The sequence below is a fragment of the Lissotriton helveticus genome, chromosome 2_1 (genome assembly GCF_964261635.1).
Source record: "Lissotriton helveticus chromosome 2_1, aLisHel1.1, whole genome shotgun sequence".
Taxonomy (NCBI): domain Eukaryota; kingdom Metazoa; phylum Chordata; class Amphibia; order Caudata; family Salamandridae; genus Lissotriton; species Lissotriton helveticus.
Window position 1 is genome coordinate 1,337,397,045 of NC_136059.1, and position 19,341 is coordinate 1,337,416,385.

General features: G+C 45.1%; 1 protein-coding gene across 7 annotated transcripts in view; it reads left to right on the forward strand.

Moving 5' to 3' along the window:
- Positions 1 to 1,425: 1,425 nt before the first annotated feature.
- Positions 1,426 to 19,341, forward strand: part of YTHDC1 (YTH N6-methyladenosine RNA binding protein C1) — a 162,618-nt gene continuing 144,702 nt past the window's right edge. For 2 of the 7 annotated variants that reach the window (XM_078676260.1, XM_078676262.1), the window contains exons 1-5: positions 1,426 to 1,791; positions 3,356 to 3,424; positions 13,850 to 13,951; positions 14,413 to 14,747; positions 14,979 to 15,306. In XM_078676260.1, the coding sequence (XP_078532386.1) occupies positions 1,764 to 1,791; positions 3,356 to 3,424; positions 13,850 to 13,951; positions 14,413 to 14,747; positions 14,979 to 15,306 (862 nt within the window). In that variant the 5' untranslated portion in view covers positions 1,426 to 1,763. The remainder of the gene's footprint in view (positions 1,792 to 3,355; positions 3,425 to 13,849; positions 13,952 to 14,412; positions 14,748 to 14,978; positions 15,307 to 19,341) is intronic. The other 5 variants (XM_078676258.1, XM_078676256.1, XM_078676263.1 and 2 more) reach the window with 4 other exon arrangements.

Consider the following 19,341-nt stretch of genomic DNA (forward strand, 5'->3'; position numbering starts at 1 on the left):
TTGGAAGGCTGGCCCTGCCTCCTTCAGCAGAAAGAACACAGGCGGGGTGAGTCCCAACCCAGTGAAGCTGAAACCTGCACTGGCAGGAAATCAGAGAGTTGATGAGGGCCTCTGATGGCCCCGTAAAGGAGCCCTGCGCTGCAGGATTATCCTGCCACTTTTATGGCGTCAGGATGCTGGCCCTGGTTCCTTCAGCAGATAGAACGCCAGCGAAGTTGCACCCGGCACCAGCCAGCAGGAAATCAGAGTTGCTGAGGGCCTCCGACGGCCAGATAAATGAGTCCTTACTCTATCACTTTCTCCCACTCCACTCTATCCCAATCTACCCCACTCCATTCTACCCCACTCTAACCCATTCCACTCAACCCAGTCTCCCCACTCCAATGTATCCCACCCCACTAACTTTTAGCCATGCTTACTTAACAGCAGCCACACTGGTGTACAACATGGCTAAAACACATTGCCAAAGCCAATAGCTCTCGCATAGGCGAGACCTATAGGTTTCGCCAATGCTTGTTGTACCAGCCGAGACATTATACTATCGGCCATGCTGTAAAAAAATGTTGGTAAAAAAAAGCCAGGACACAGCATGAACGATGCCCATTCAGCGGAACACTCAAGAATCTGACACAGTACAGCCTAAGAATTTACAATATAGTGATGTGCACAGGTGGAAACTGTGGCATCTTTGTTTTGTTGGCCATGTTTCTCTGACGCTCCATATGGCGATTCGAGGCCGCCAGGTAGCTAAATTGACCTCAAAGTTCTCCTCCTTCAAAGACACTTCCAAAGTTAATTCATGCCCTCACTATTATCTGAAGGAAGACCTTTTAGTATAGAAAATGTCTATTCTCCATGACTATGGAAGTGCCTTCCCAGTGTGTTCCTGTGGTTTGGGAGTCTGCCATTTATTGCATTACTACCCTTTTACCTGTGTTTGGTACTCTTTTGAAACATGCACACGTCACTTTTCTCTTGTAACACACTGTTTACTACCTCTTACATTTTGTTTGCTATCGATACTTGCACAAGTGCCACCATTGCCTAAGTAACGTTTGTTCTTGTGTTTGAGTGTCCTCCATGTATTGCAGTATTATACCTTTATTTGTACTTTGTACGCTTTTGTAACCTGCACCGTATGCTACCTCGTGTATTTAGTTTGCTCACGATTGACACTTTTGCATCATGTAACTTAGCGTTTGCTTTTGTAATTTGTTCACCTGTAATGTTCTCATGTATCACTTCTGTTCCTATTGTAAAGCGCTCTGACACCTTCGGGTAAAGTCCGCGCTATATAAAAACGCATAAATAAATAAATAGCTGTCTTGGAGAGCCGCATTGTAATTTGTTTGACGAATTAAAATAGGGGGAGGAGTTGAAGTAAAAGTACAACCTTCTAGTGGCCAAAGAGCGGAAGGCGATACCACACAGAAGAAAAACACCCTCGCGGTGCATGCCGGGAACGTGGCGCTGTTGCAGAAGAGATAAAGAACCGGAGGGGGCACGCGCCGCCATCTTAGGAACTCACACTTCATCAGGAGCGGCTGCCACGCTACCGTGTGTGCGAGACCGAGACGAGGGACCGACCGCCCCGTAGCCACCGAGCGCGCGCCCCGCCCACCTCTTCTCCGGCGCGGCACCGCCCGAGCGCCGCCACGGCAGGGGAGCGAGAAACCCGCGTCCGGAAGCGCGGGGGCGAGCCCTTTACTTCTGCGAGCGGCGGCCGGGAGAGGCGCAGGGAGCGTGGGGGAGGCCGGGAGAGGATGGCCGACGACAGCAGGGAAGAGAAGGGTGAGAGGGGGTTCTCGGGTATCCTTTTAAGGGCATATGAATTTAAGGACTATCCCTATGCCACTCCCTCAAAGTGTGGTCCCTTTCATCGCTGCATTGTGCCATTGCGCTGCAGCCACCGGCCGTAGCATCCATGCCTGGGCCGCCATACTGCCCCCTGGCAGCATCACTTAATGTCTCCGGTATGCCCTTCCTTAGCAGCTGTCCGTCATAGCACGCTTATATTGATCTATACGTCTAGACCTTGTTAGTTACAAAGGGAGCCGAGAACGAGCAGTTTTGGAAGATGATGTGCTAGAAATAAATGAAGGGGCAACAATAGGGAGGGTGATGTCGTTATATTCCATGAGAGAACTGTTCTTTGGAGGGTCAAGGAGTCCAAGGACAGCCACTCTCTCCAAATCAGGGCGGGTTAGGATGGATGGTTAATGTCTCCAAACCACATCGCCCCAACTGCTCAAGTGTTAAGCTGTCACTGTCACTGCACCCCTCCTCCATTACATTGTTTATACTAATGGTGGCGCGGCCAGATGATGCGATGAATACACGATTCCTTTGTGCAGGTTTTGTCCCCTGGGATTCTTAGACACAGGTGCATTCCAAGTGTTTTTGTACTTAATGAACGTTTGCTGGCTAGCAACCTCCCCCAAGGTCGATGCAGCGCACTTGTATTTGATCTATTCTCACTTTTCTTTAAGGGTGTGAAGTTTTACTTTTAAATGGGCCTTTGTTGTGCTATTTGGCGAGTGACTCAAACATCGTCTGGTTATAGTTTATCACAACCAATCCCCCCACATAAATCGAACTAAAACATTGCACATCGTCCGTAATTGAATGTAAGTCGCTGGCAACAAAAAGTCCGGAGTAATACCATTGGCTCTACCTTATTCTCAAATGCACTGCTCAGCAGGGAAATGGGTAACTAGATACATGCCTCTGGTGAGTACAATGTTTGCTCTGAACAAGACATTTTCAAACGAAGACTGATCCCAGTATTCTGTTGTTTGGGGAAGGGGTTTGATTAGTAGCCCGTATCTCGGTTTTCATAGCAGAAAACGCATTGAAATATTGGATCATAATTGAAACACTCATCCTGCAAAGCCCGTTTGACTAAGCGGCCACAGTGTTTACCAGTTTAAGGGATTTATGCATCATGTATTTGGGGCACGAGGCGGGGTAGATTTCTTGGCGAAATTATTGGTGGGCACATGTTTTACTTTTTCATTAGAACGGACCGTGTATGATTTTATTGTGCCGAAAACTGTTTCTCCTCACACATGTATCCCTTGTTGCATCCTTTTCCTAAGAAGCCCCTATTGATAAACGCTATCGATGACAGTCGCTGGTGATGCCACAACTCATGCAAATGTTTTGCTTTCGCAACACTTCCATTTCACAGCAAAGAGAATGTCATGAACCATCTTTTTAACCCCTTTAGATCATTACAATCTTACTATCTAGAGACCAGTCACGAAAGTAGTCATAATTTGAAACATTATTGCAAAAAAGCTTCATTCAACTACAAAGTCAGACTAACCCACAAAACCTTCTTTGCTCATATCAGTCAGGTTACCGACAGAGATGCGGATGGCCTTGCAGGTGCTGGATGACGCCCTTCGCTTCGTAAAGGAAGGTAACATCTGCCTTCTGGCATTTCTTGGTATCTCAGCGGCCTTTGATAACGTGTGCAATAAAGCACTTCTCGACACTTGGGCCATATTTTTTTTATTTATTCAGAGAAATACTGCACTGGCTTTCTTTTTTCCCTTTGGAAAGATCTCAATTTATATTGATTGAAACTACTACCCTCCCCCAGCCCCTTACTTGCAGGATTCTTAAAGGTACCACTCCATCATCAGTACTATTTAACCCCGTGCATGACATCTCTGTGAGCTTTCACCTCACTGTGTTGTAGTTCACTATTTGTGTGGATTACACCCATATGTTATTGATTGCCACTTTGTAGCCCTGCCTCACAAGAATACACCAGTGGAGTTCTTCTGCTTTTCAGAAACCAGAATTCCCTCACTTAAACCGCGGTTCATTCGTGCTTATTCACTAGGCAGTGCACCACTTGCAAGTGCCCCTATGCTACTCTAAATCTCAGCCTCAGTGTCCAGAGCGACATAATCAAGGTGCATTAAATATGCTTTTTGAAAAAAACAAGAAAGATTAACGTATTCATACCACAGAATAGGTTTTGTTTGCCATGTCATGCATGCATTAGTACTTTCAGACATTAGTGGGGATAGTTCTACCATCTAGTTATTTCACCTCTTATTTTGCTAAAAGGGCATCGCACTTCATTATCATGTAGGGAAAAGGAAATCTGACAGCATTACCCTTTGGCTTGCCACATGCTTATGCCATGGCTACCAACGATGATCATATAATGTACTACCTATGCTGCACCACATTCAAACTGCTCATATGCATATAAGAACATCATAAAATACCCCCTGGTTCCGCATTTACCCAAAGCAAATATGCTAGCAGTAAAAGTGAAATGGGGAAAAAAGCAAGACCACCTGTTCACTCTGATGCCTAGAACTTTTACTTGCATTTAAGTGTGGGGTGGAGGCACACTTTCCGGAGATATATCGGCTAGGTTTAAACAGAGCATGTCTGTTCCCCCTATGGCGGAATCGCGTTGCTTGAGATTTGCCAAAACACTCGCCACTTCTAGAGCCGTAGACAGAAGTGTGTGGAGTAGATTATTTTTGAATCAGTGGCAGAAGACTGTCCTACATTGCTTTATGGGGTGGAGGAGCCGTGGATCCTGAATATGTATTTGTTTATAGATAAGTGTGATATAGATTGGGATCTAAACAAAGGGAAATACGACTTTATTTTAAATTAAGTTGATATGCATATTAAAATAAAGATTTAGGTAAAAATGTACTACGTTCTGACGTTTTCCTTTTGTTGAAATTCTGTAATTTGAACGTTTAACCTTTACCTGGTGCCTGCTCTGCCACGAGTGCCAACCTTTAGCAATTTCACTACTTCCATACAATAGTCCTGACATTGACTGCACGTTGTCAATACGTTTCATTAAGACAATTTGTCTACTTTGATTGGGGTGAGAACTGTTCAATTTGTGAAATGGCATGCCCTAATCACTCTGTTATTGGATATTTACTTATTTTTTCTCACTGATTCCGTAGCACAGTTTTGCCAGAATACGTTGTTTTTGGACATACGAAAAATCTATAAATTATTTTCTTGTCACTGATAGTGTTCTTGTTGGTGTGCTAGCAAATATACATTGAAAACGTTTTTATTGCAGGTTGAGAAAGAAAGCTCACATGACACATAACTTGTACCTTAAGAGTGACATGCAGATATTTAAATTAAAATGTTAGAATTAGGTTGTGATTAATTAAATCTAATGTTTATGCCAGTTTGATCGCTTTTGTTGGTGATCTTTCACTCGTGCGCTTAAAATATTGCTGTCGGAACAGTTTTTTAAAAACCTTTTTTATTTAATTTAGGTATGGCTGGACTGTTGAAGTGATGCTTTACTCGGTGAAGTACCCTACACCATATCTATTTATTACCTTTGTTCTCTCCATGCCTTTGGTTACGAGACCTGTATTCCAAAAATAATCGTATGCCCTTCTGAGCTGTCATTTTTGGAAACACGGCACTCCCTGTTTATGACCATCAGTGTCTAATCAAAATCAGTACTTTGGAGGATTTGTTGATGTGTTGATGATCTTTTTCCGGATAAGTATTATATGATAACGGTATTGAGGAGACCGCTTGCTTACTGCTTTTTCCCTTCAACCTTCCTGTCACTTTGTTTCTTCCCCTTTTAATAGTACCTTTTTAGGTCGAGGGACTGTCGCACTGCGAAGCAGTGGGCGCAGTCCCGAAGAATTAATGTTTTGGAGTATGGGGGCTTGAACCCGCCTCTCTCCTCCATTCGCTTCCATTGGCTGGCTTCCTAAACGGAGGCCAGCCATTGGAGGAGAAAGGAGTCACTCCAATAAAGCCCCGTCTCTTTCGGATTCGGGGGCGTGGTTTTTTGCGTTCTTTCGACTGTGACATCATCCGTCACTCAGAACGCCAAAAACATGCCCCCGAATGCGAAAATGACCGTGTGTTTCTCCGAGGCATTTCTGCCTTGCCTCGGAGAAACGTGGTGGTGTTTCCAGAGCTGCTCGCCTTCCTTCCCTTCTGCTTTCAGGAGCTGCTCGGCTCGGCTCGCCTCCCCCCCTTCCCTCTGCCCTCCTCCGTCGCGCTCTTGCCTCCTCCCCCCTCCCTCTGCCGCAGCTCTCCTCCGTCGCTCCCCCGGGCCCCCACCCCTCCAGCGGCCATGCTGCCCCGGCTTGTGTGTAAGTCTTCTGGTGGATTACCACGGACTGTATGCTATGGTACAGCACCCCCGGAGGCTGCTCATTGGTTCCTGGTGGGGCTTCTACTTTTAACCTACATCTCAAATCACCCGCCCTCTGTTAGTGCCAGCCTCGAAAGCCGAGTCTACCAGAGAATGATGCACGTGCTCACAGCTTGTAGTGCAGCGACGCCACTTCCTTTGAGTAAGCATCAGCCGATAGTTAAAAGGAAATGCGTGAATGAATAAGGAGTTGTCCCACCCCTCCAGGCGCTGGAAGGCCACGACACGTGACCTGGCACCTAAGGGAGGACTGCCCTTGATGCTTCATCCTCCCGGATCCCAATAGCTTCCCGGGCCCCCGCTACAGCCCGGGACACATATTACAGTCGCAACATCCGATGTCCGAGGCAAATGGACGTGTGCAAACACCCATGCGTGATTCATTTTATAATTTTCTCGGGACGAGAAAATGCATTCGCAGCGGCCTTTCCCCGCTCATGCTCAATCAAGGCCGCACCACTCCCAACTTCATGCTGCAATTACTTCACAATATATATTTTCTCCCTCGCATCAGGAATGCCTTTGAGCCTTGATCCCTCCGTGGGTATACATTTACATATTTGCTCAACACAATATAATTATATCAGGCCAGCTCTGGCTATTAATTAAGCGCTCCTGCACTCATTTAAGTCTTGTCGGATCGTCAAGCAGTTAATTAAAAACCGCTAACTGGAAGACAGCTGAGCTGTATTCTTTTCAAGTGCGACGGGAAACGAGGAGGGGGGAGAAAAGGAGCGCGTTTGTTTTTTGTTTTTATCCCCTCAGTTCAGATGACTATTTCAAATAACCTTATGCTCGGCGCCGGGTGGTGTTCCATTTCCCAGGCTTGATGATCCATAGGCGTAGCTCAAAACAGCTGAAGAATAGATTTTAATTGGACAAACTTGTATTTTTTGTTTTGCTTGTCTATCGAGCAGACTGCAGCCCTGCAACAACACCACGAAGTGCGAGTTCTCTAGGAGGTATTTACAGCCCCAGGTAATCACCCGGCCATTTAGCGCTTCCACGCCGGTTTTCAATGCCTATTGGCGGCTGCTAGTTTACAGTGTTATGCATTTTTTCGTTCTCACAGAACTAAGGCACTACCACTGCTGATATTCCACGGCCCCACATCAGCTGTGTGACGTTATAATTATTACAAGGCATCCATTACCCTGCAGGTAATTACATTTCTCCTGTTCTCCCCATCAGTCGGATTTTCATTCAAGCCGTCTGCTCCGTAGTTTATATGCGTTCTGTTTCCTGATCCTCTTGCAGACCTTTGTTATCACCAACATCTCAAATTCCCGGCTAGTATCGAGCCCTCCATACGCCCTGCAATAAAGTTGTAGATCTAACAGGAAAATTAATAAGATAAGAACTTACCGATAAGCAGCGGCTATGTTTTAATCACCAGGTAAACATCTCATTCATGCTATAGAGAGCTCTATATTCGCCTTTGTACTCCATGTGAGGTGTCACTCACCAGATAAATATTCTTAGCTCTCTCCCAACTTTTTCCGTCCCCATTTTAATGCACGCTCGGTCATCATTTTAATTCCCAGAGCAATCTGCAGGCATTTCCACGTGCACAAAATCCTCTTTAACGCCGGCTCCAGCTGCCTTTCTACTCTTCATACACTGACTACATCACACTGCTTGAAACGAGAATTTTACTCTGCAGGTCTGCAACCTTTGTTTTTTGTCGCTAGTCCTTAGACACTACCTCTGGTTGATTTAATTGGGCCACACTCCCTAGTCCCTCGGATAAAAAACATGATTTGACACTTAATATCTTTATTTTCTCATTTATGCTGTCCTAGTTACAGTACAATTTTTGTAATTTATTTATACAAACTAGAGCGCCCCCAACCACCCAGTACGCTCCGTCTGCAAGAATATATCAAAATAAATTTTGTCTGTCTCGCACTGTGTGTGTGTCTGTGTGTGTGTGGGGCGGGGGCTATGTGTGCGGGGCTCTGTCTGTGTGCGTGCGTGGCTCTGTCTGTGTGCGTGCGTGGCTCTGTCTGTGTGCGTGCGTGGCTCTGTCTGTGTGCGTGCGTGGCTCTGTCTGTGTGCGTGCGTGGCTCTGTCTGTGTGCGTGCGTGGCTCTGTCTGTGTGCGTGCGTGGCTCTGTCTGTGTGCGTGCGTGGCTCTGTCTGTCTGTGTGTGCGTGGCTCTGTCTGTCTGTCTGTGTGCGTGGCTCTGACTGTGTGTGTGTGTGTGTGTGTGTGCGTGGCTAATTTCCAAACAAACCTGGCTACCACTAAGGAAAAATGTCCTGCCGTCTTTGCCAGGGTCGGACTGGGATACAAAATAGGCCTGGGCACCAAGATAAGTGTCCCCCATTAGCGAACCAGATCGTTAAAAAGTGACCCACTTGTGCAAATCAGTCAATTATTGTTCTTGTAAAGACAAACTGTAAAGACAAACTATATACCCATCCAGCCATAAAACAGGGCCATGAACTTCTAGAAAACCGGCCCACAAACTAATGTAAGACCAACCCATTTGGACACTGCCTGGTTGCCCTCTAGGCCAGTCCAACCCTGGTCTTTGCCATATTTCTTGAGCAATGCAATGCCACCTTGGTATATACAGCTCTTTTATGAGGTGGAGAAGCTGGGAAGTAACTCTGTCTTCTGTCTTTGTCATCATATTCCTAGTCAGAATGACCTTTCTTCTTACTTGCCACGGTACTTTCCTGCCCAAGCCTACTTCCACTGGTGAAGCAGTGCACCTATCAGTCCATTCTGATCTGTGCCCCTGCATATGTTTGGCCCTGCACTCTCTTGCTTCTTCATAGGCCTTCACTACACCTTATTTGATCAATGTTTCCTCTGTGCCACCTTGACACAGCGCTTGCTGCCTGCTGTCCCTTCGCAACACTGCCCAGCCTCGCTGCCTGCCACATGCCACCTGTCCACTTTGTCACCATGCTCCTCCCTGCCCTGATCCCCCCCCCGTGCCACCAAGCACACCCTGCTCCTGACAATTTTCTCCTGCCATTTCATCACGCAGTTTCATTCAGACCTGCAGACCCTGTCCCCCCACGCAGCAGTCTGCCTCTTTTCGCCCTCTGTGCCACCGCTGGTAGTCTCTGCCACTCGCCCTGTGCCACCGTGCTTCTGCAAATCTCCTTACCTCTGATCCCACTGTGCCAGCTGGGCACTGCCCACCCTCTCTGACGCCCTCCCTCCTATTCTAGTCCCCTTCTACTCTCCTAGCAGTAGGGCACCGCCCACCTCCTGACATCGGCGTCTCATGTGCTGGCATGGAGGTTACCCTGGCTGCACTCGGCTGGCTGGCAGTGCCACTTTCTCTGCGTCGATGTGTGCGTCGTCCTGCAGACAAAAGGTTTCCCAAATCTGCTTTACAAGTCTGGTGGGCTGTGTTAATTTTATCACTGCAGGGTGGCCAGGCGTCTGAGATTAGCCGGGGCAGTCCAGGTTTTTAACCTTGGATGTTTTATGTAATTATAGGCTACAAATGTCTGTGTTTTCAAAGAAAATTCACTAAGCACGTGGAGAGGATTATCTTGTGGGTTTATGTAGCCCCCTTGTAAGAGGGTAATTTATGTAACGCAGATCACGCTGCTCACAAACTTGCATTTTACGCCCCCTTAGACTTAGCCTCCCTGTTGCATATGTTCCATGGTTGCGAGTGCATTGGCACCACTCATGTTCCTTTCCGCATTCGACGTAAAGCACTTTTGTGAAAGCGCTACTCAAATAACGGATTTTTATTTTAATAAAAACAAAAGGTGCGGTGTGCAACACCTACTTGTTTTATGGTCATGGGAAGCAGGTGCTCTGTGTGTGTGGGACTCTGTGTGTCTGTGTGTGTGGTGTGGCTCTGTGTGTGTGTCTCTGTGTGAGTGGGGGGCTCTGTGTGCGGGGCTCTGTCTGTTTGTGTGCATGGCTGTGTGTGTGTGTGTGTGCGTGGCTCTGTCTGTCTGTGCCTGGCTCTGTCTGTCTGTGGCTCTGTCTGTCTGTGGCTCTGTCTGTCTGTGGCTCTGTCTGTCTGTGGCTCTGTCTGTCTGTGGCTCTGTCTGTCTGTGGCTCTGTCTGTCTGTGGCTCTGTCAGTGGCTCTCTGTGTGTGTGTGCGCGTGGCTCTGTCTGTCTGTGTGCGCGTGGCTCTGTCTGTCTGTTGTGTGCGCGTGGCTCTGTGTGTGCGCGTGGCTCTGTCTGTCTGTGTGCGCGTGGCTCTCTGTGTGTCTGTGCGGCTCTGTGTGTGCTCTGTGTCCGCGAATACTCTCTAATGCTCACCTATTGCCATTGTAAATGACAATACAATTTATTTGTTTAAAAAGAAAAAAAATGTCATGAGCAATGCCAATAGCTCTACCTTTAATAATGCAGAGACCATTGCATTGTAAATGCTTGTTTAGTTTTTACCTTCTCTTCCATCCTTCACCTCATCCCCATTTTTAGGAATCTCTCCGGCCCAGTTCTCCTCCCTCTACTGCACTGTACTCCGATGCTCTTTTGTAGGGTGTGTATCCATCCAGATGGTGATTTCTTTGTTCTCTAGCGTGTCTCTCAACTTACTTACTGCAAAAACAGTTTGAAGTAGATGAAACATATTTGCTGCTTTCTGGTCAGAGCAACACACATTCCCCAGTGAACACTTTTTGCTGTAGAGGCCACTTTACTCTTCGTACATCTACTAGGACATTCTCAATTATTTTTCTTTTCTTCAGACCAATTGCTAGGCCAGGGATAGTAGCAGATCTGTTGGTATTTCTAGGGACAGTGTTCATTAATCTTTGCACTTCTAAATCTGCTAATTAAACTTCTTCACACCTAGACATCAAGTTCTGTTAAGTCCCAGATGTTTAGGTCTCGCCTGTCGATGCGCATGCGCATCGAGCAAGCGAGACTATGGGGGCTTATCCACTCTTTGTCCAACTTGCAAGGAATCGTGGCGATTCCTTGCAGTGCCCGTGACTTTTAAGCTCAATGCGCATGTGCATTGAGCTTAAAAGCGCGTGCACATGCCCCCAGCCGCCTGCCTTGCCTACTGTCCCGCCCCCTCACTTCTTGATTGCACGGCCGCTAGGCCGTGCCTCCCCTACTCCTCCTCCTACTCTCCTCCCCTCGCCGTCTGTTCCCGCACTCCTCCCACACCCCCGCTCCGCCCCCTCCCCTGCCTGCCGCGTCGCATTTCTCGAAACTGGTGAGTCTATGTCTGTGACAGGAGGAGCCACGTCGTCTGTGTGTCTTTGTACCCACAGGTGTCCAGAAGTTTGGCCATGTTGTTTTTATGTCCTCGGAACCAAGGCCTGCTTCGATTCAGAGATGCTCGCGCCTGCCTTGCCTACTCTCCCGCCCCCTCACTTCTTGATTGCACGGCCGCTAGGCCGTGCCTCCCCTACTCCTCCTCCTACTCTCCTCCCCTCGCCGTCTGTTCCCGCACTCCTCCCACACCCCCGCTCCGCCCCCTCCCCTGCCTGCCGCGTCGCATTTCTCGAAACTGGTGAGTCTATGTCTGTGACAGGAGGAGCCACGTCGTCTGTGTGTCTTTGTACCCACAGGTGTCCAGAAGTTTGGCCATGTTGTTTTTATGTCCTCTGAACCAAGGCCTGCTTCGATTCAGAGATGCTCGATCCCAAGTGTTTCTTCGGAGCCAATGCGGGGTTAAAGTTTGTTTGGTAGGGCTGTGACGTACCGTGGCACGGTGGGGAAAGTGTTTGCAAGATTTTCTTGGCACGTGAGTGAGCGCAACACTTCAAAGTCAGTCACATCAGCAGATGTTACGGGCACCCGGAGCTCACAGCCACTCTATCTGCCCGCCCGCTCTCCACTCCATCAGGCAGCCAGCTTCAGGAGAGCAATCTGCGGGGTGCCGCCATTTTGTATAGGGTAAAGGCTCAGGCGCCAGCATCTAAAAGTTATATTTAAACAGCCCCCTCTCGCAGCAATTGTGTACTTGCAATGTGTAGATCTGGCGCTCGAGGCAGCGCGGTCCGCCAGCCCCAAGCACCTTTGCGTGCTTTGGTTCGTTCTCCGCAGTTTCCCACAGCTGCGGCCTTCAGTCTCGCTTTCCGCCTCGGGCTCGATTTTAGCAGCGAGATAATGGTGCTCGGCTGCGGCTGGTTTTAAGTTGTGGTGTTGTGTCTCACTGAGCAGCGCCACACATCACGCATTTGGCATGTGCCCGTTTCACAAAATATCAGCACATTTCGGGAATGTTCCTCAGAGCTCAGCGCGCGTGGTCGGTGCGATAAAAACTTCACTTGTTCATGCACACTAATTGCCTGCCAGCGCCGAGTTATTTGCAGACAGACTGTACACCGCACCGCAGCCGGGTGCTTCATGCCAAAGTGTGCTCTGCAGAGTTTAACATGCTCATTCTCGCGTGGTAGCATGTAGAGAAGGTGCTTCTTGTGTATGTTGTCATGTATTAACATTAATAATAAATCGTATTTCGGAGACTCCAGCATACCTGGTACACAGGTGATTTGCAAGACACGTTTTATTTCTCTCCCAAACACAAACGCATGCAGACAGACATGCTGTTGCTGCAGAGGTCGATGAAATCTCCATAAAATTATCGAAATTAAATATAATTCACTGTTCCTTTGGTTTATCAACTCCTTTACACTTTTGAGTTGCGAATGTGTACCATTAAAGAAAAGAAAATACATTTAAAAAAAGTTCAGAGTGCCTACTTTCTGAGAGGTGTGAGGGCTCCAACAAATAACTTGAAGTAGAAGCTGGTTTTCTGTGTGATCTTGTTTTTTCAAGTCGTTTTTAGGTCTCACCCTCACTCACCCTCACCCTCACTCACCCTTAACCCCTCACCCTCACTTACCCTCACCCTCACCCACCCTCAACCACTCACCCTCACTCACTCTCACTCACTCACCCTCAACACCTCACCCTAACTCACCCTCACCCTCACTCAACCCCTCACTCACCCTCACTCACCCTCAACTCCTCACCCTCACTCACCCTCAACACCTCACCCTCACTCACCCTCACCCTCACCACCCTCAACCCCTCACCCTCACTCACCCTCACCCTCACTCACCCTCACTCACCCTCACCCTCACTCACCCTCACTCACCCTCAACCCCTCACCCTCACTCACCCTCAACCCCTCACCCTCACTCACCCTCACTCACCCTCACCCACCCTCAACCCCTCACCCTCACACAGTGCAATAGGTCTCAGACCATTTCAGTTAGAGCTTTTAGAAAGGTTTATGGCTTTTTTTATTTGTAATTCTTTAGCATAGGCTACAGGAAACAAAAATGCTAAACATTTACAAAAAAAACCCATAAACAATTCTAAAAGCACTAACTCTAATGGTGCGAGACCTATTGCATTTCCAATGCTTGTTTTAGTTATGTGCACTGTCCAGGTTAGTGGGGCATTTTTGCATAGCGTGCATTCTGCGTAGAAAACATTGCTCATTCCCCTTTTGCACACTCCTAAAATATTCTCAGATATCTTTACAGTATTTTGATCTTGGGTGTTTTCTGTTGTATCATGTGGGCTATTTTGACTGAATCATTTAATCGTATTGGTCAACCTCCTTTAGGCATATGGCACTATGAGAGCATGACTAAGTGGTTAAACATTTAAACTACAGAATGATAACATTTTACATAAAAATTAGCACCTATTTATTCAAAGAAATTACTTTGTTAATGTTTTGTGTAATTTCAGATGGTGAACATAATGTTTTGGATGACATTTTGACTGAAGCTCCTGATCATGATGATGAGTTGTACAACCCGGAAAGTGAACAGGATGTGAATGAGAAAAAAGGTGACATTTTGCTTTTGAGTTGTCGCAAGAATTTGGAAATATTTACAGAAATGTCTGTCCCATGCATTGCAAAGTACACACAGCTATTTATTTTTCTTCCTGAGTTGGCACAATATATTTTAGGACGGCATGATTGCTTAGTGGCAGCATGCTTCGAAAATTAATTTAATCTTGAGATTCACATGCTCATACTTAAATAAGTCAATGGAAACTCTTTATTTTTCACATTATTTAAAAGACCTAAAAATGTGAAGGATATATTGACTGGATTTTTCTGGAGTAATTAAAGTTGTGTAAATCTTTTTCAGTGGCGATGTTAAATTGTGTCTCTGTCCGTATTTGAGGCAGGTGGGTAGAAAAATGTTTAAATTTAGAAAAAAAAGACAGACCTGATAGCATAAATATTTAATGTTATTCTGTAATGCGCAATAGAAAGCTCATAGCCACTCTTGTTTCTCTAGGAGCCAAAAGAAAAAGCGACCGATCAGAATCAACAGAAATCAAGAGGCAGAGGTCATCTGCACACTCGTCAAGGCAGCCACCCCAGAGGTCGGTCAGTTCGTCGGCTAGCAACAGTGGTAGGCGAAGCTCCAGTACCAAAGGGAAACATGTTGAATATAAACGTGATGAGTTTCATCGGCCTGAAAGGAGTAAGCATCCTGATAGAGACAGGAAGAGCCGTGTTGCAAATACTGGGTCCAGGGAACCTTATAAAAGTCATCCCGACAAGAGTGGCTCAAGGAAACGAGAAGCAGATAGAAGGACCAAGTCCATCACTCCAGATGGATCATCTGAGGTGACAGAATTATGCATTACCACTATTTTAAGTAAAATACCGCTCATGGAGCGTCCAAATGCACAATAAACAAAAATAAAAATGATAGCGCCATAAAATGGCATAGCTATGAAAAGACAGTTGTGACGTTAAGTTGGAAGCATGCTAAGTGCCTTGTTACTTGCAAGCCTTCTTTACGTCGAGTGGATATTGAGTGGTTTTTCGTTTTCTGTTCACTTTCTCTTAACGCAGCCGCAGAACAGGCAGGATATGGAGAGAAGGGCAAGCCGGTCAAGCCATTCCTCCAAAGCGGGAGATTCAGAGGATTATGGTTCAGACCTAGATTCTGGTAGCAGTGGATCATCTGATGAAGATCCGGGTAGCAATAATGAGAATGAAGGATTGGAAGACGAAAATGGGGATGACGATGATGGTGAAGAGGCCCAATATGTGCAAGAGAGAGAGCAGAGGGAGGGGAACGACTATGATACCAGAAGTGAAGCGACAGATTCTGACTCTGATTCTGGATCTTTCACAGATGGGGATTCAGTTCGGTCTGGCTCTGGGTCCGATCTTTCTGGTAAGTAGTTTTTCACTCAAATAGTACTTTGTAGATCTTAGGAATGTAATGTTAATGATGCTTTGCACAGTCCCCAATGTACAAATAGAGGAAACTACCCCAAAACCGAAATGTATTTATTTTATAATTAGTGTTTAATTTTAGTTGACTGACGATTGAGCTGTCTAAAGAAAACTGTTACTTATTATAAAGTAAATCCACCAATAGTCCTTGTCCATCTTCCGGTAGGTGGCTTCACTCTAAAAAGAACTGCTATGCTCTTTGCAATTAGATATCATAATACCTTGATTAGCTGATGGCAGGTCACAATAGGAAGCACGTATAATTCCTAATCACATAATATAGGTCCGAAGCACTATTTTCCTGTTTTGTCAGTGACTGAGAAATCACTTTCAAGATAAACTTCGGGCTGGGTCTGATTTTTTGTTTTAGGAAAGTTAATTTGTATCGTTACTAGTCTGATTTGCTACGTGTTCAAAGAGACACTGTGTAATGTGTTCGCATTAATAGTGCTTCTGTATACTATTGATCTGGCTTCTCGATAAGTAGAACTGTGAAGGATAATCAACACCTGCTTCTGAAGAGGCACAATGCTACTACTACTTCTTAAGGGAGGTCTGATGTTCGGTATCTAAAGCGGAAGAGTACTCAACCCCTACCAGCTTCAGTGGAATAAAAATAGCTTAAACTACTTGCAAAAGAGCACTACTAGGCATAGTATAGAAAAGATTGAGACCTCTCATCACGGTGATAGGCCAAGTCTAATGCTGCTAGAGATTGTAGACTAGCCCCTTTTCAAGTATCTGACTTCAGTCATTAGTATTACCAGGTGAGGCGGCTTAATGGTGGTCTAGTATTAGAGGGCACTCCCTTCTCCTTACTGATAAAGTTGTCTCCAGCTTTTACCTATGGAAGTAGTCAAAATGTAGCTGGTCAATATGAGAGTTAAGATTGTGTTTCGGGGGTGTGAGCAGCAGTTAATAACAGTTACTCTTGCTTATATTCTGCACCTTCTTTGCATGGACATCATTTGAGATTAGTCCGGGTCGCAACTGTGACCTCTAGCTTTCTCTCTGCTACTCCTGGCACGTCCTTTGTGACCCTAGGCCTCAGACGAGGTGACGGTTTCGTCCACTCTGAGGCTAGGGGTCACAAATGAAGTGCTAGGAGTAGCTGGTAGCAAGTTAGAGGTCACAGGTGCAACCCCTGACTACTCCCAAATGACGTCCATACCTCTGACTTATGGTTTAAAATGTTTTCATCGTTGGTCATGATCAATCCATTATTTTTCCCTTTTTGCCCAAGACTTGAGGGCATTTGCACAGTCTTGACAACTCTTGTACTACTTCCTCTCTGTGCAAAGTTCTTAAAATGTACAGGTATGGACCATCTTTTCACCTCTCTTGTCCCCATCTGTGTTTTGAGGCTGTTCATTATGCAGTAATGGGTGTATTCTATAAACCCAAAGTGACGAGGTATACAAAATCCTCTCTGGATTCATTTTACACCCATTCTTGTGTACAATTACAGTACTACTTGCGACAATTACATTGTTTCAGTAGTGTTTATTTATTTTTTTAATTTGTATTTAGTAAGGATGAGTTAAAACACAAGTAGTGCATTGCAGTTCAAAGTAAGAATACAATTGAAACGAATAAACCTAATACAGTGTTCGTGAAGGTAGGGGGGTATTCGTGGTTTAGAATACGAGCAGTCTGTTGCTTACATAAAAACATTTAGTACAGTGTAAAAAAAGCATTACTAAGCAAAATAAGGCAGTGATATCAGCAAAAGCTAAGCCAAGGAGGTTGAATAACCTCTTGTTGGTCAGGTGTGCGTGCAAAAGTCAATTTTGTTTTGTCGTCTAAGATTTCTTTGTTTGGGACCACAAAGTTAAACGTCTCAAAGCAAGTGGTGAAGGATTTATGTAGGTGGTACCTAGTCTGTAGTTATGACAAACTGCATACCACCATGCTTGAAACGATAATTTGGTAAGATCGTTAGTTTTTTATCTGTTGAAACACAACTACTAGTAGTAAGTCTAATAGTCATAAATCATATGTTTGTGACCCAATCATCAGATAAACTTCCTAAGAGAATATTGGTAATAGAGACCGATACTGTAGAGTGGAACAATGAGTTAATCTGATCCCAAACCTGTAGCCAGAAATCATGAAAAACTGGGCATGTTAAGATTACATTTTTTAAAACTGCGCTTTCTGAGAACTAGCAAGCATGTCCAGAGGGTCTACGTAAAGCTTGTGCTAAATCACAGGAGTTAGGAGTCTGTTGTGTATACAGAAACGTGTTTGTGTGGTATTTGCTGCTCTAGAAGATTATTAAAGTTTTGCCCAAATTTCTTCCCGAAAGATTACAGATCCAGTGTTCCCTAAATCTTGGTCCCAATATACCTCTGCTTGTTTTCTCAATCCGTAGCAAAGGAATGGAAATGGTCACAAATAGTACAAGCTTTAGGAGCCGTAATTAGAACAGCATGAAGGCGGTTAGCACAGGTTTAAGCAGATTGAGACAAGATTGAAATTGAGCGTAAGCAATGGATGATGTTTTGTAAAATAAGAAATTTATGTTGAAAAGAAAGTGAGATGTCAAATATTTTGAGCTTGTGTAAACCATTTGTTATGATCAAAGGGCTGATTGACCTAAATTCGGCCTTTTAGCCTAGATTTCCAGTAAATGGGCTTATTATTAATTTGTGTTAACCTATTATGCCAATTGGTAGAGCTAGGAAAATTGTGAAGATCAGTAGTGAGGATAGGATGGTATAGGTTCTAGCTTACTGGAGTATTTAAGAATAGGAGTGGAAAGCGTTTGTGGTTTGCGATTGAATGACAAATTCTTAAAAAGAGAAGGGTGACAGAGTTGCTTTCAATATCAACCGAAAAGGACAATTGGTTGAAGAGTCTGATAATCTTGTAAGCAGGTTGTCATAATAAAAAAGCCTCTTGGTATTTGAAAAAAATCAAGGATGTTTACACAACCCTCCAATTTAGGGCATGAGGTATTTTATTGTTCCAAAAAAGTCAAAGTATGGAATACATTTTGTAAAGGATTTAGGCTATGTAGGTAATTGTCTATTAGCGGTAGTATATAGAGTAACAGGTACTAGCATCATCTTAATAGTATCAAGGTGGCCACACCAAGAGAGGTATAAAGGGTGCCATGTACTAGTTAATGCATTTAATTTATGGATATGTTTTTCTATGCTCACTGGTATTGAAGTTTTAATAGGTTGAGTGAACCACAAGACAAGGTATTTAATATGCAGAGAGCTCCACAAAAGTTAGATGCTAAAAAGCCCTGTTCAAACGTAAATTTAGTCAAGGGTAATATTTCACATTTACCATTGTTCAATTTATAACTGGATACCGAAGTGTATGAGGTAACATCGTTTAAAAAGTAATGGTTCAGGTTGTTAGTAATAAGACGTCATCAGCGTACATTGCTAGTTTGAGCTGTTGACTGTTGTAATTAACTCCTTGAACATTCTGGTTTTGCCATATTTTCGAGAAAGGTTCTTAAACCAAATTAAAAAGAAAGGGTGAAAGGGACATACCTGTCAAACCGCTCTACCCAAAGTAAAGCATGAAGAGTTAAGGCCATTTTAAAAAATGGCTGCTTGTGGGGATGTGTTAAGAAGTGAGATCTAGAGTGATCATTTTGGTCCCAAATCCCAACCATTTGAGGGTATGAAAGATAAAAGGCCAATAGACTTGGTCAAACGCCTTCTCAGCGTCTGTCGATTGCTCCTAAAGGTTGCGATAAGTGGGAGGTGTAGGAAAGTGGGTTTTTTATTGCAGTAACCCACCCATCCCATTTCTGATGCACTTCGACTGAGTGCACCCTTGGTCCCTGCCAATCGGGCTTCCAGGGCCTGTTATTTTCCCTAAACTATACAATTGTTACCACAATTGAATTGGCACAACTTTGGCCCACCTGTATGTCCCTTTTAAGGGGGTACCAATAGTACCAAGGGCACAGTAGCTAGAGATAGGCCTCTGAGGGCTGCAGCATGTA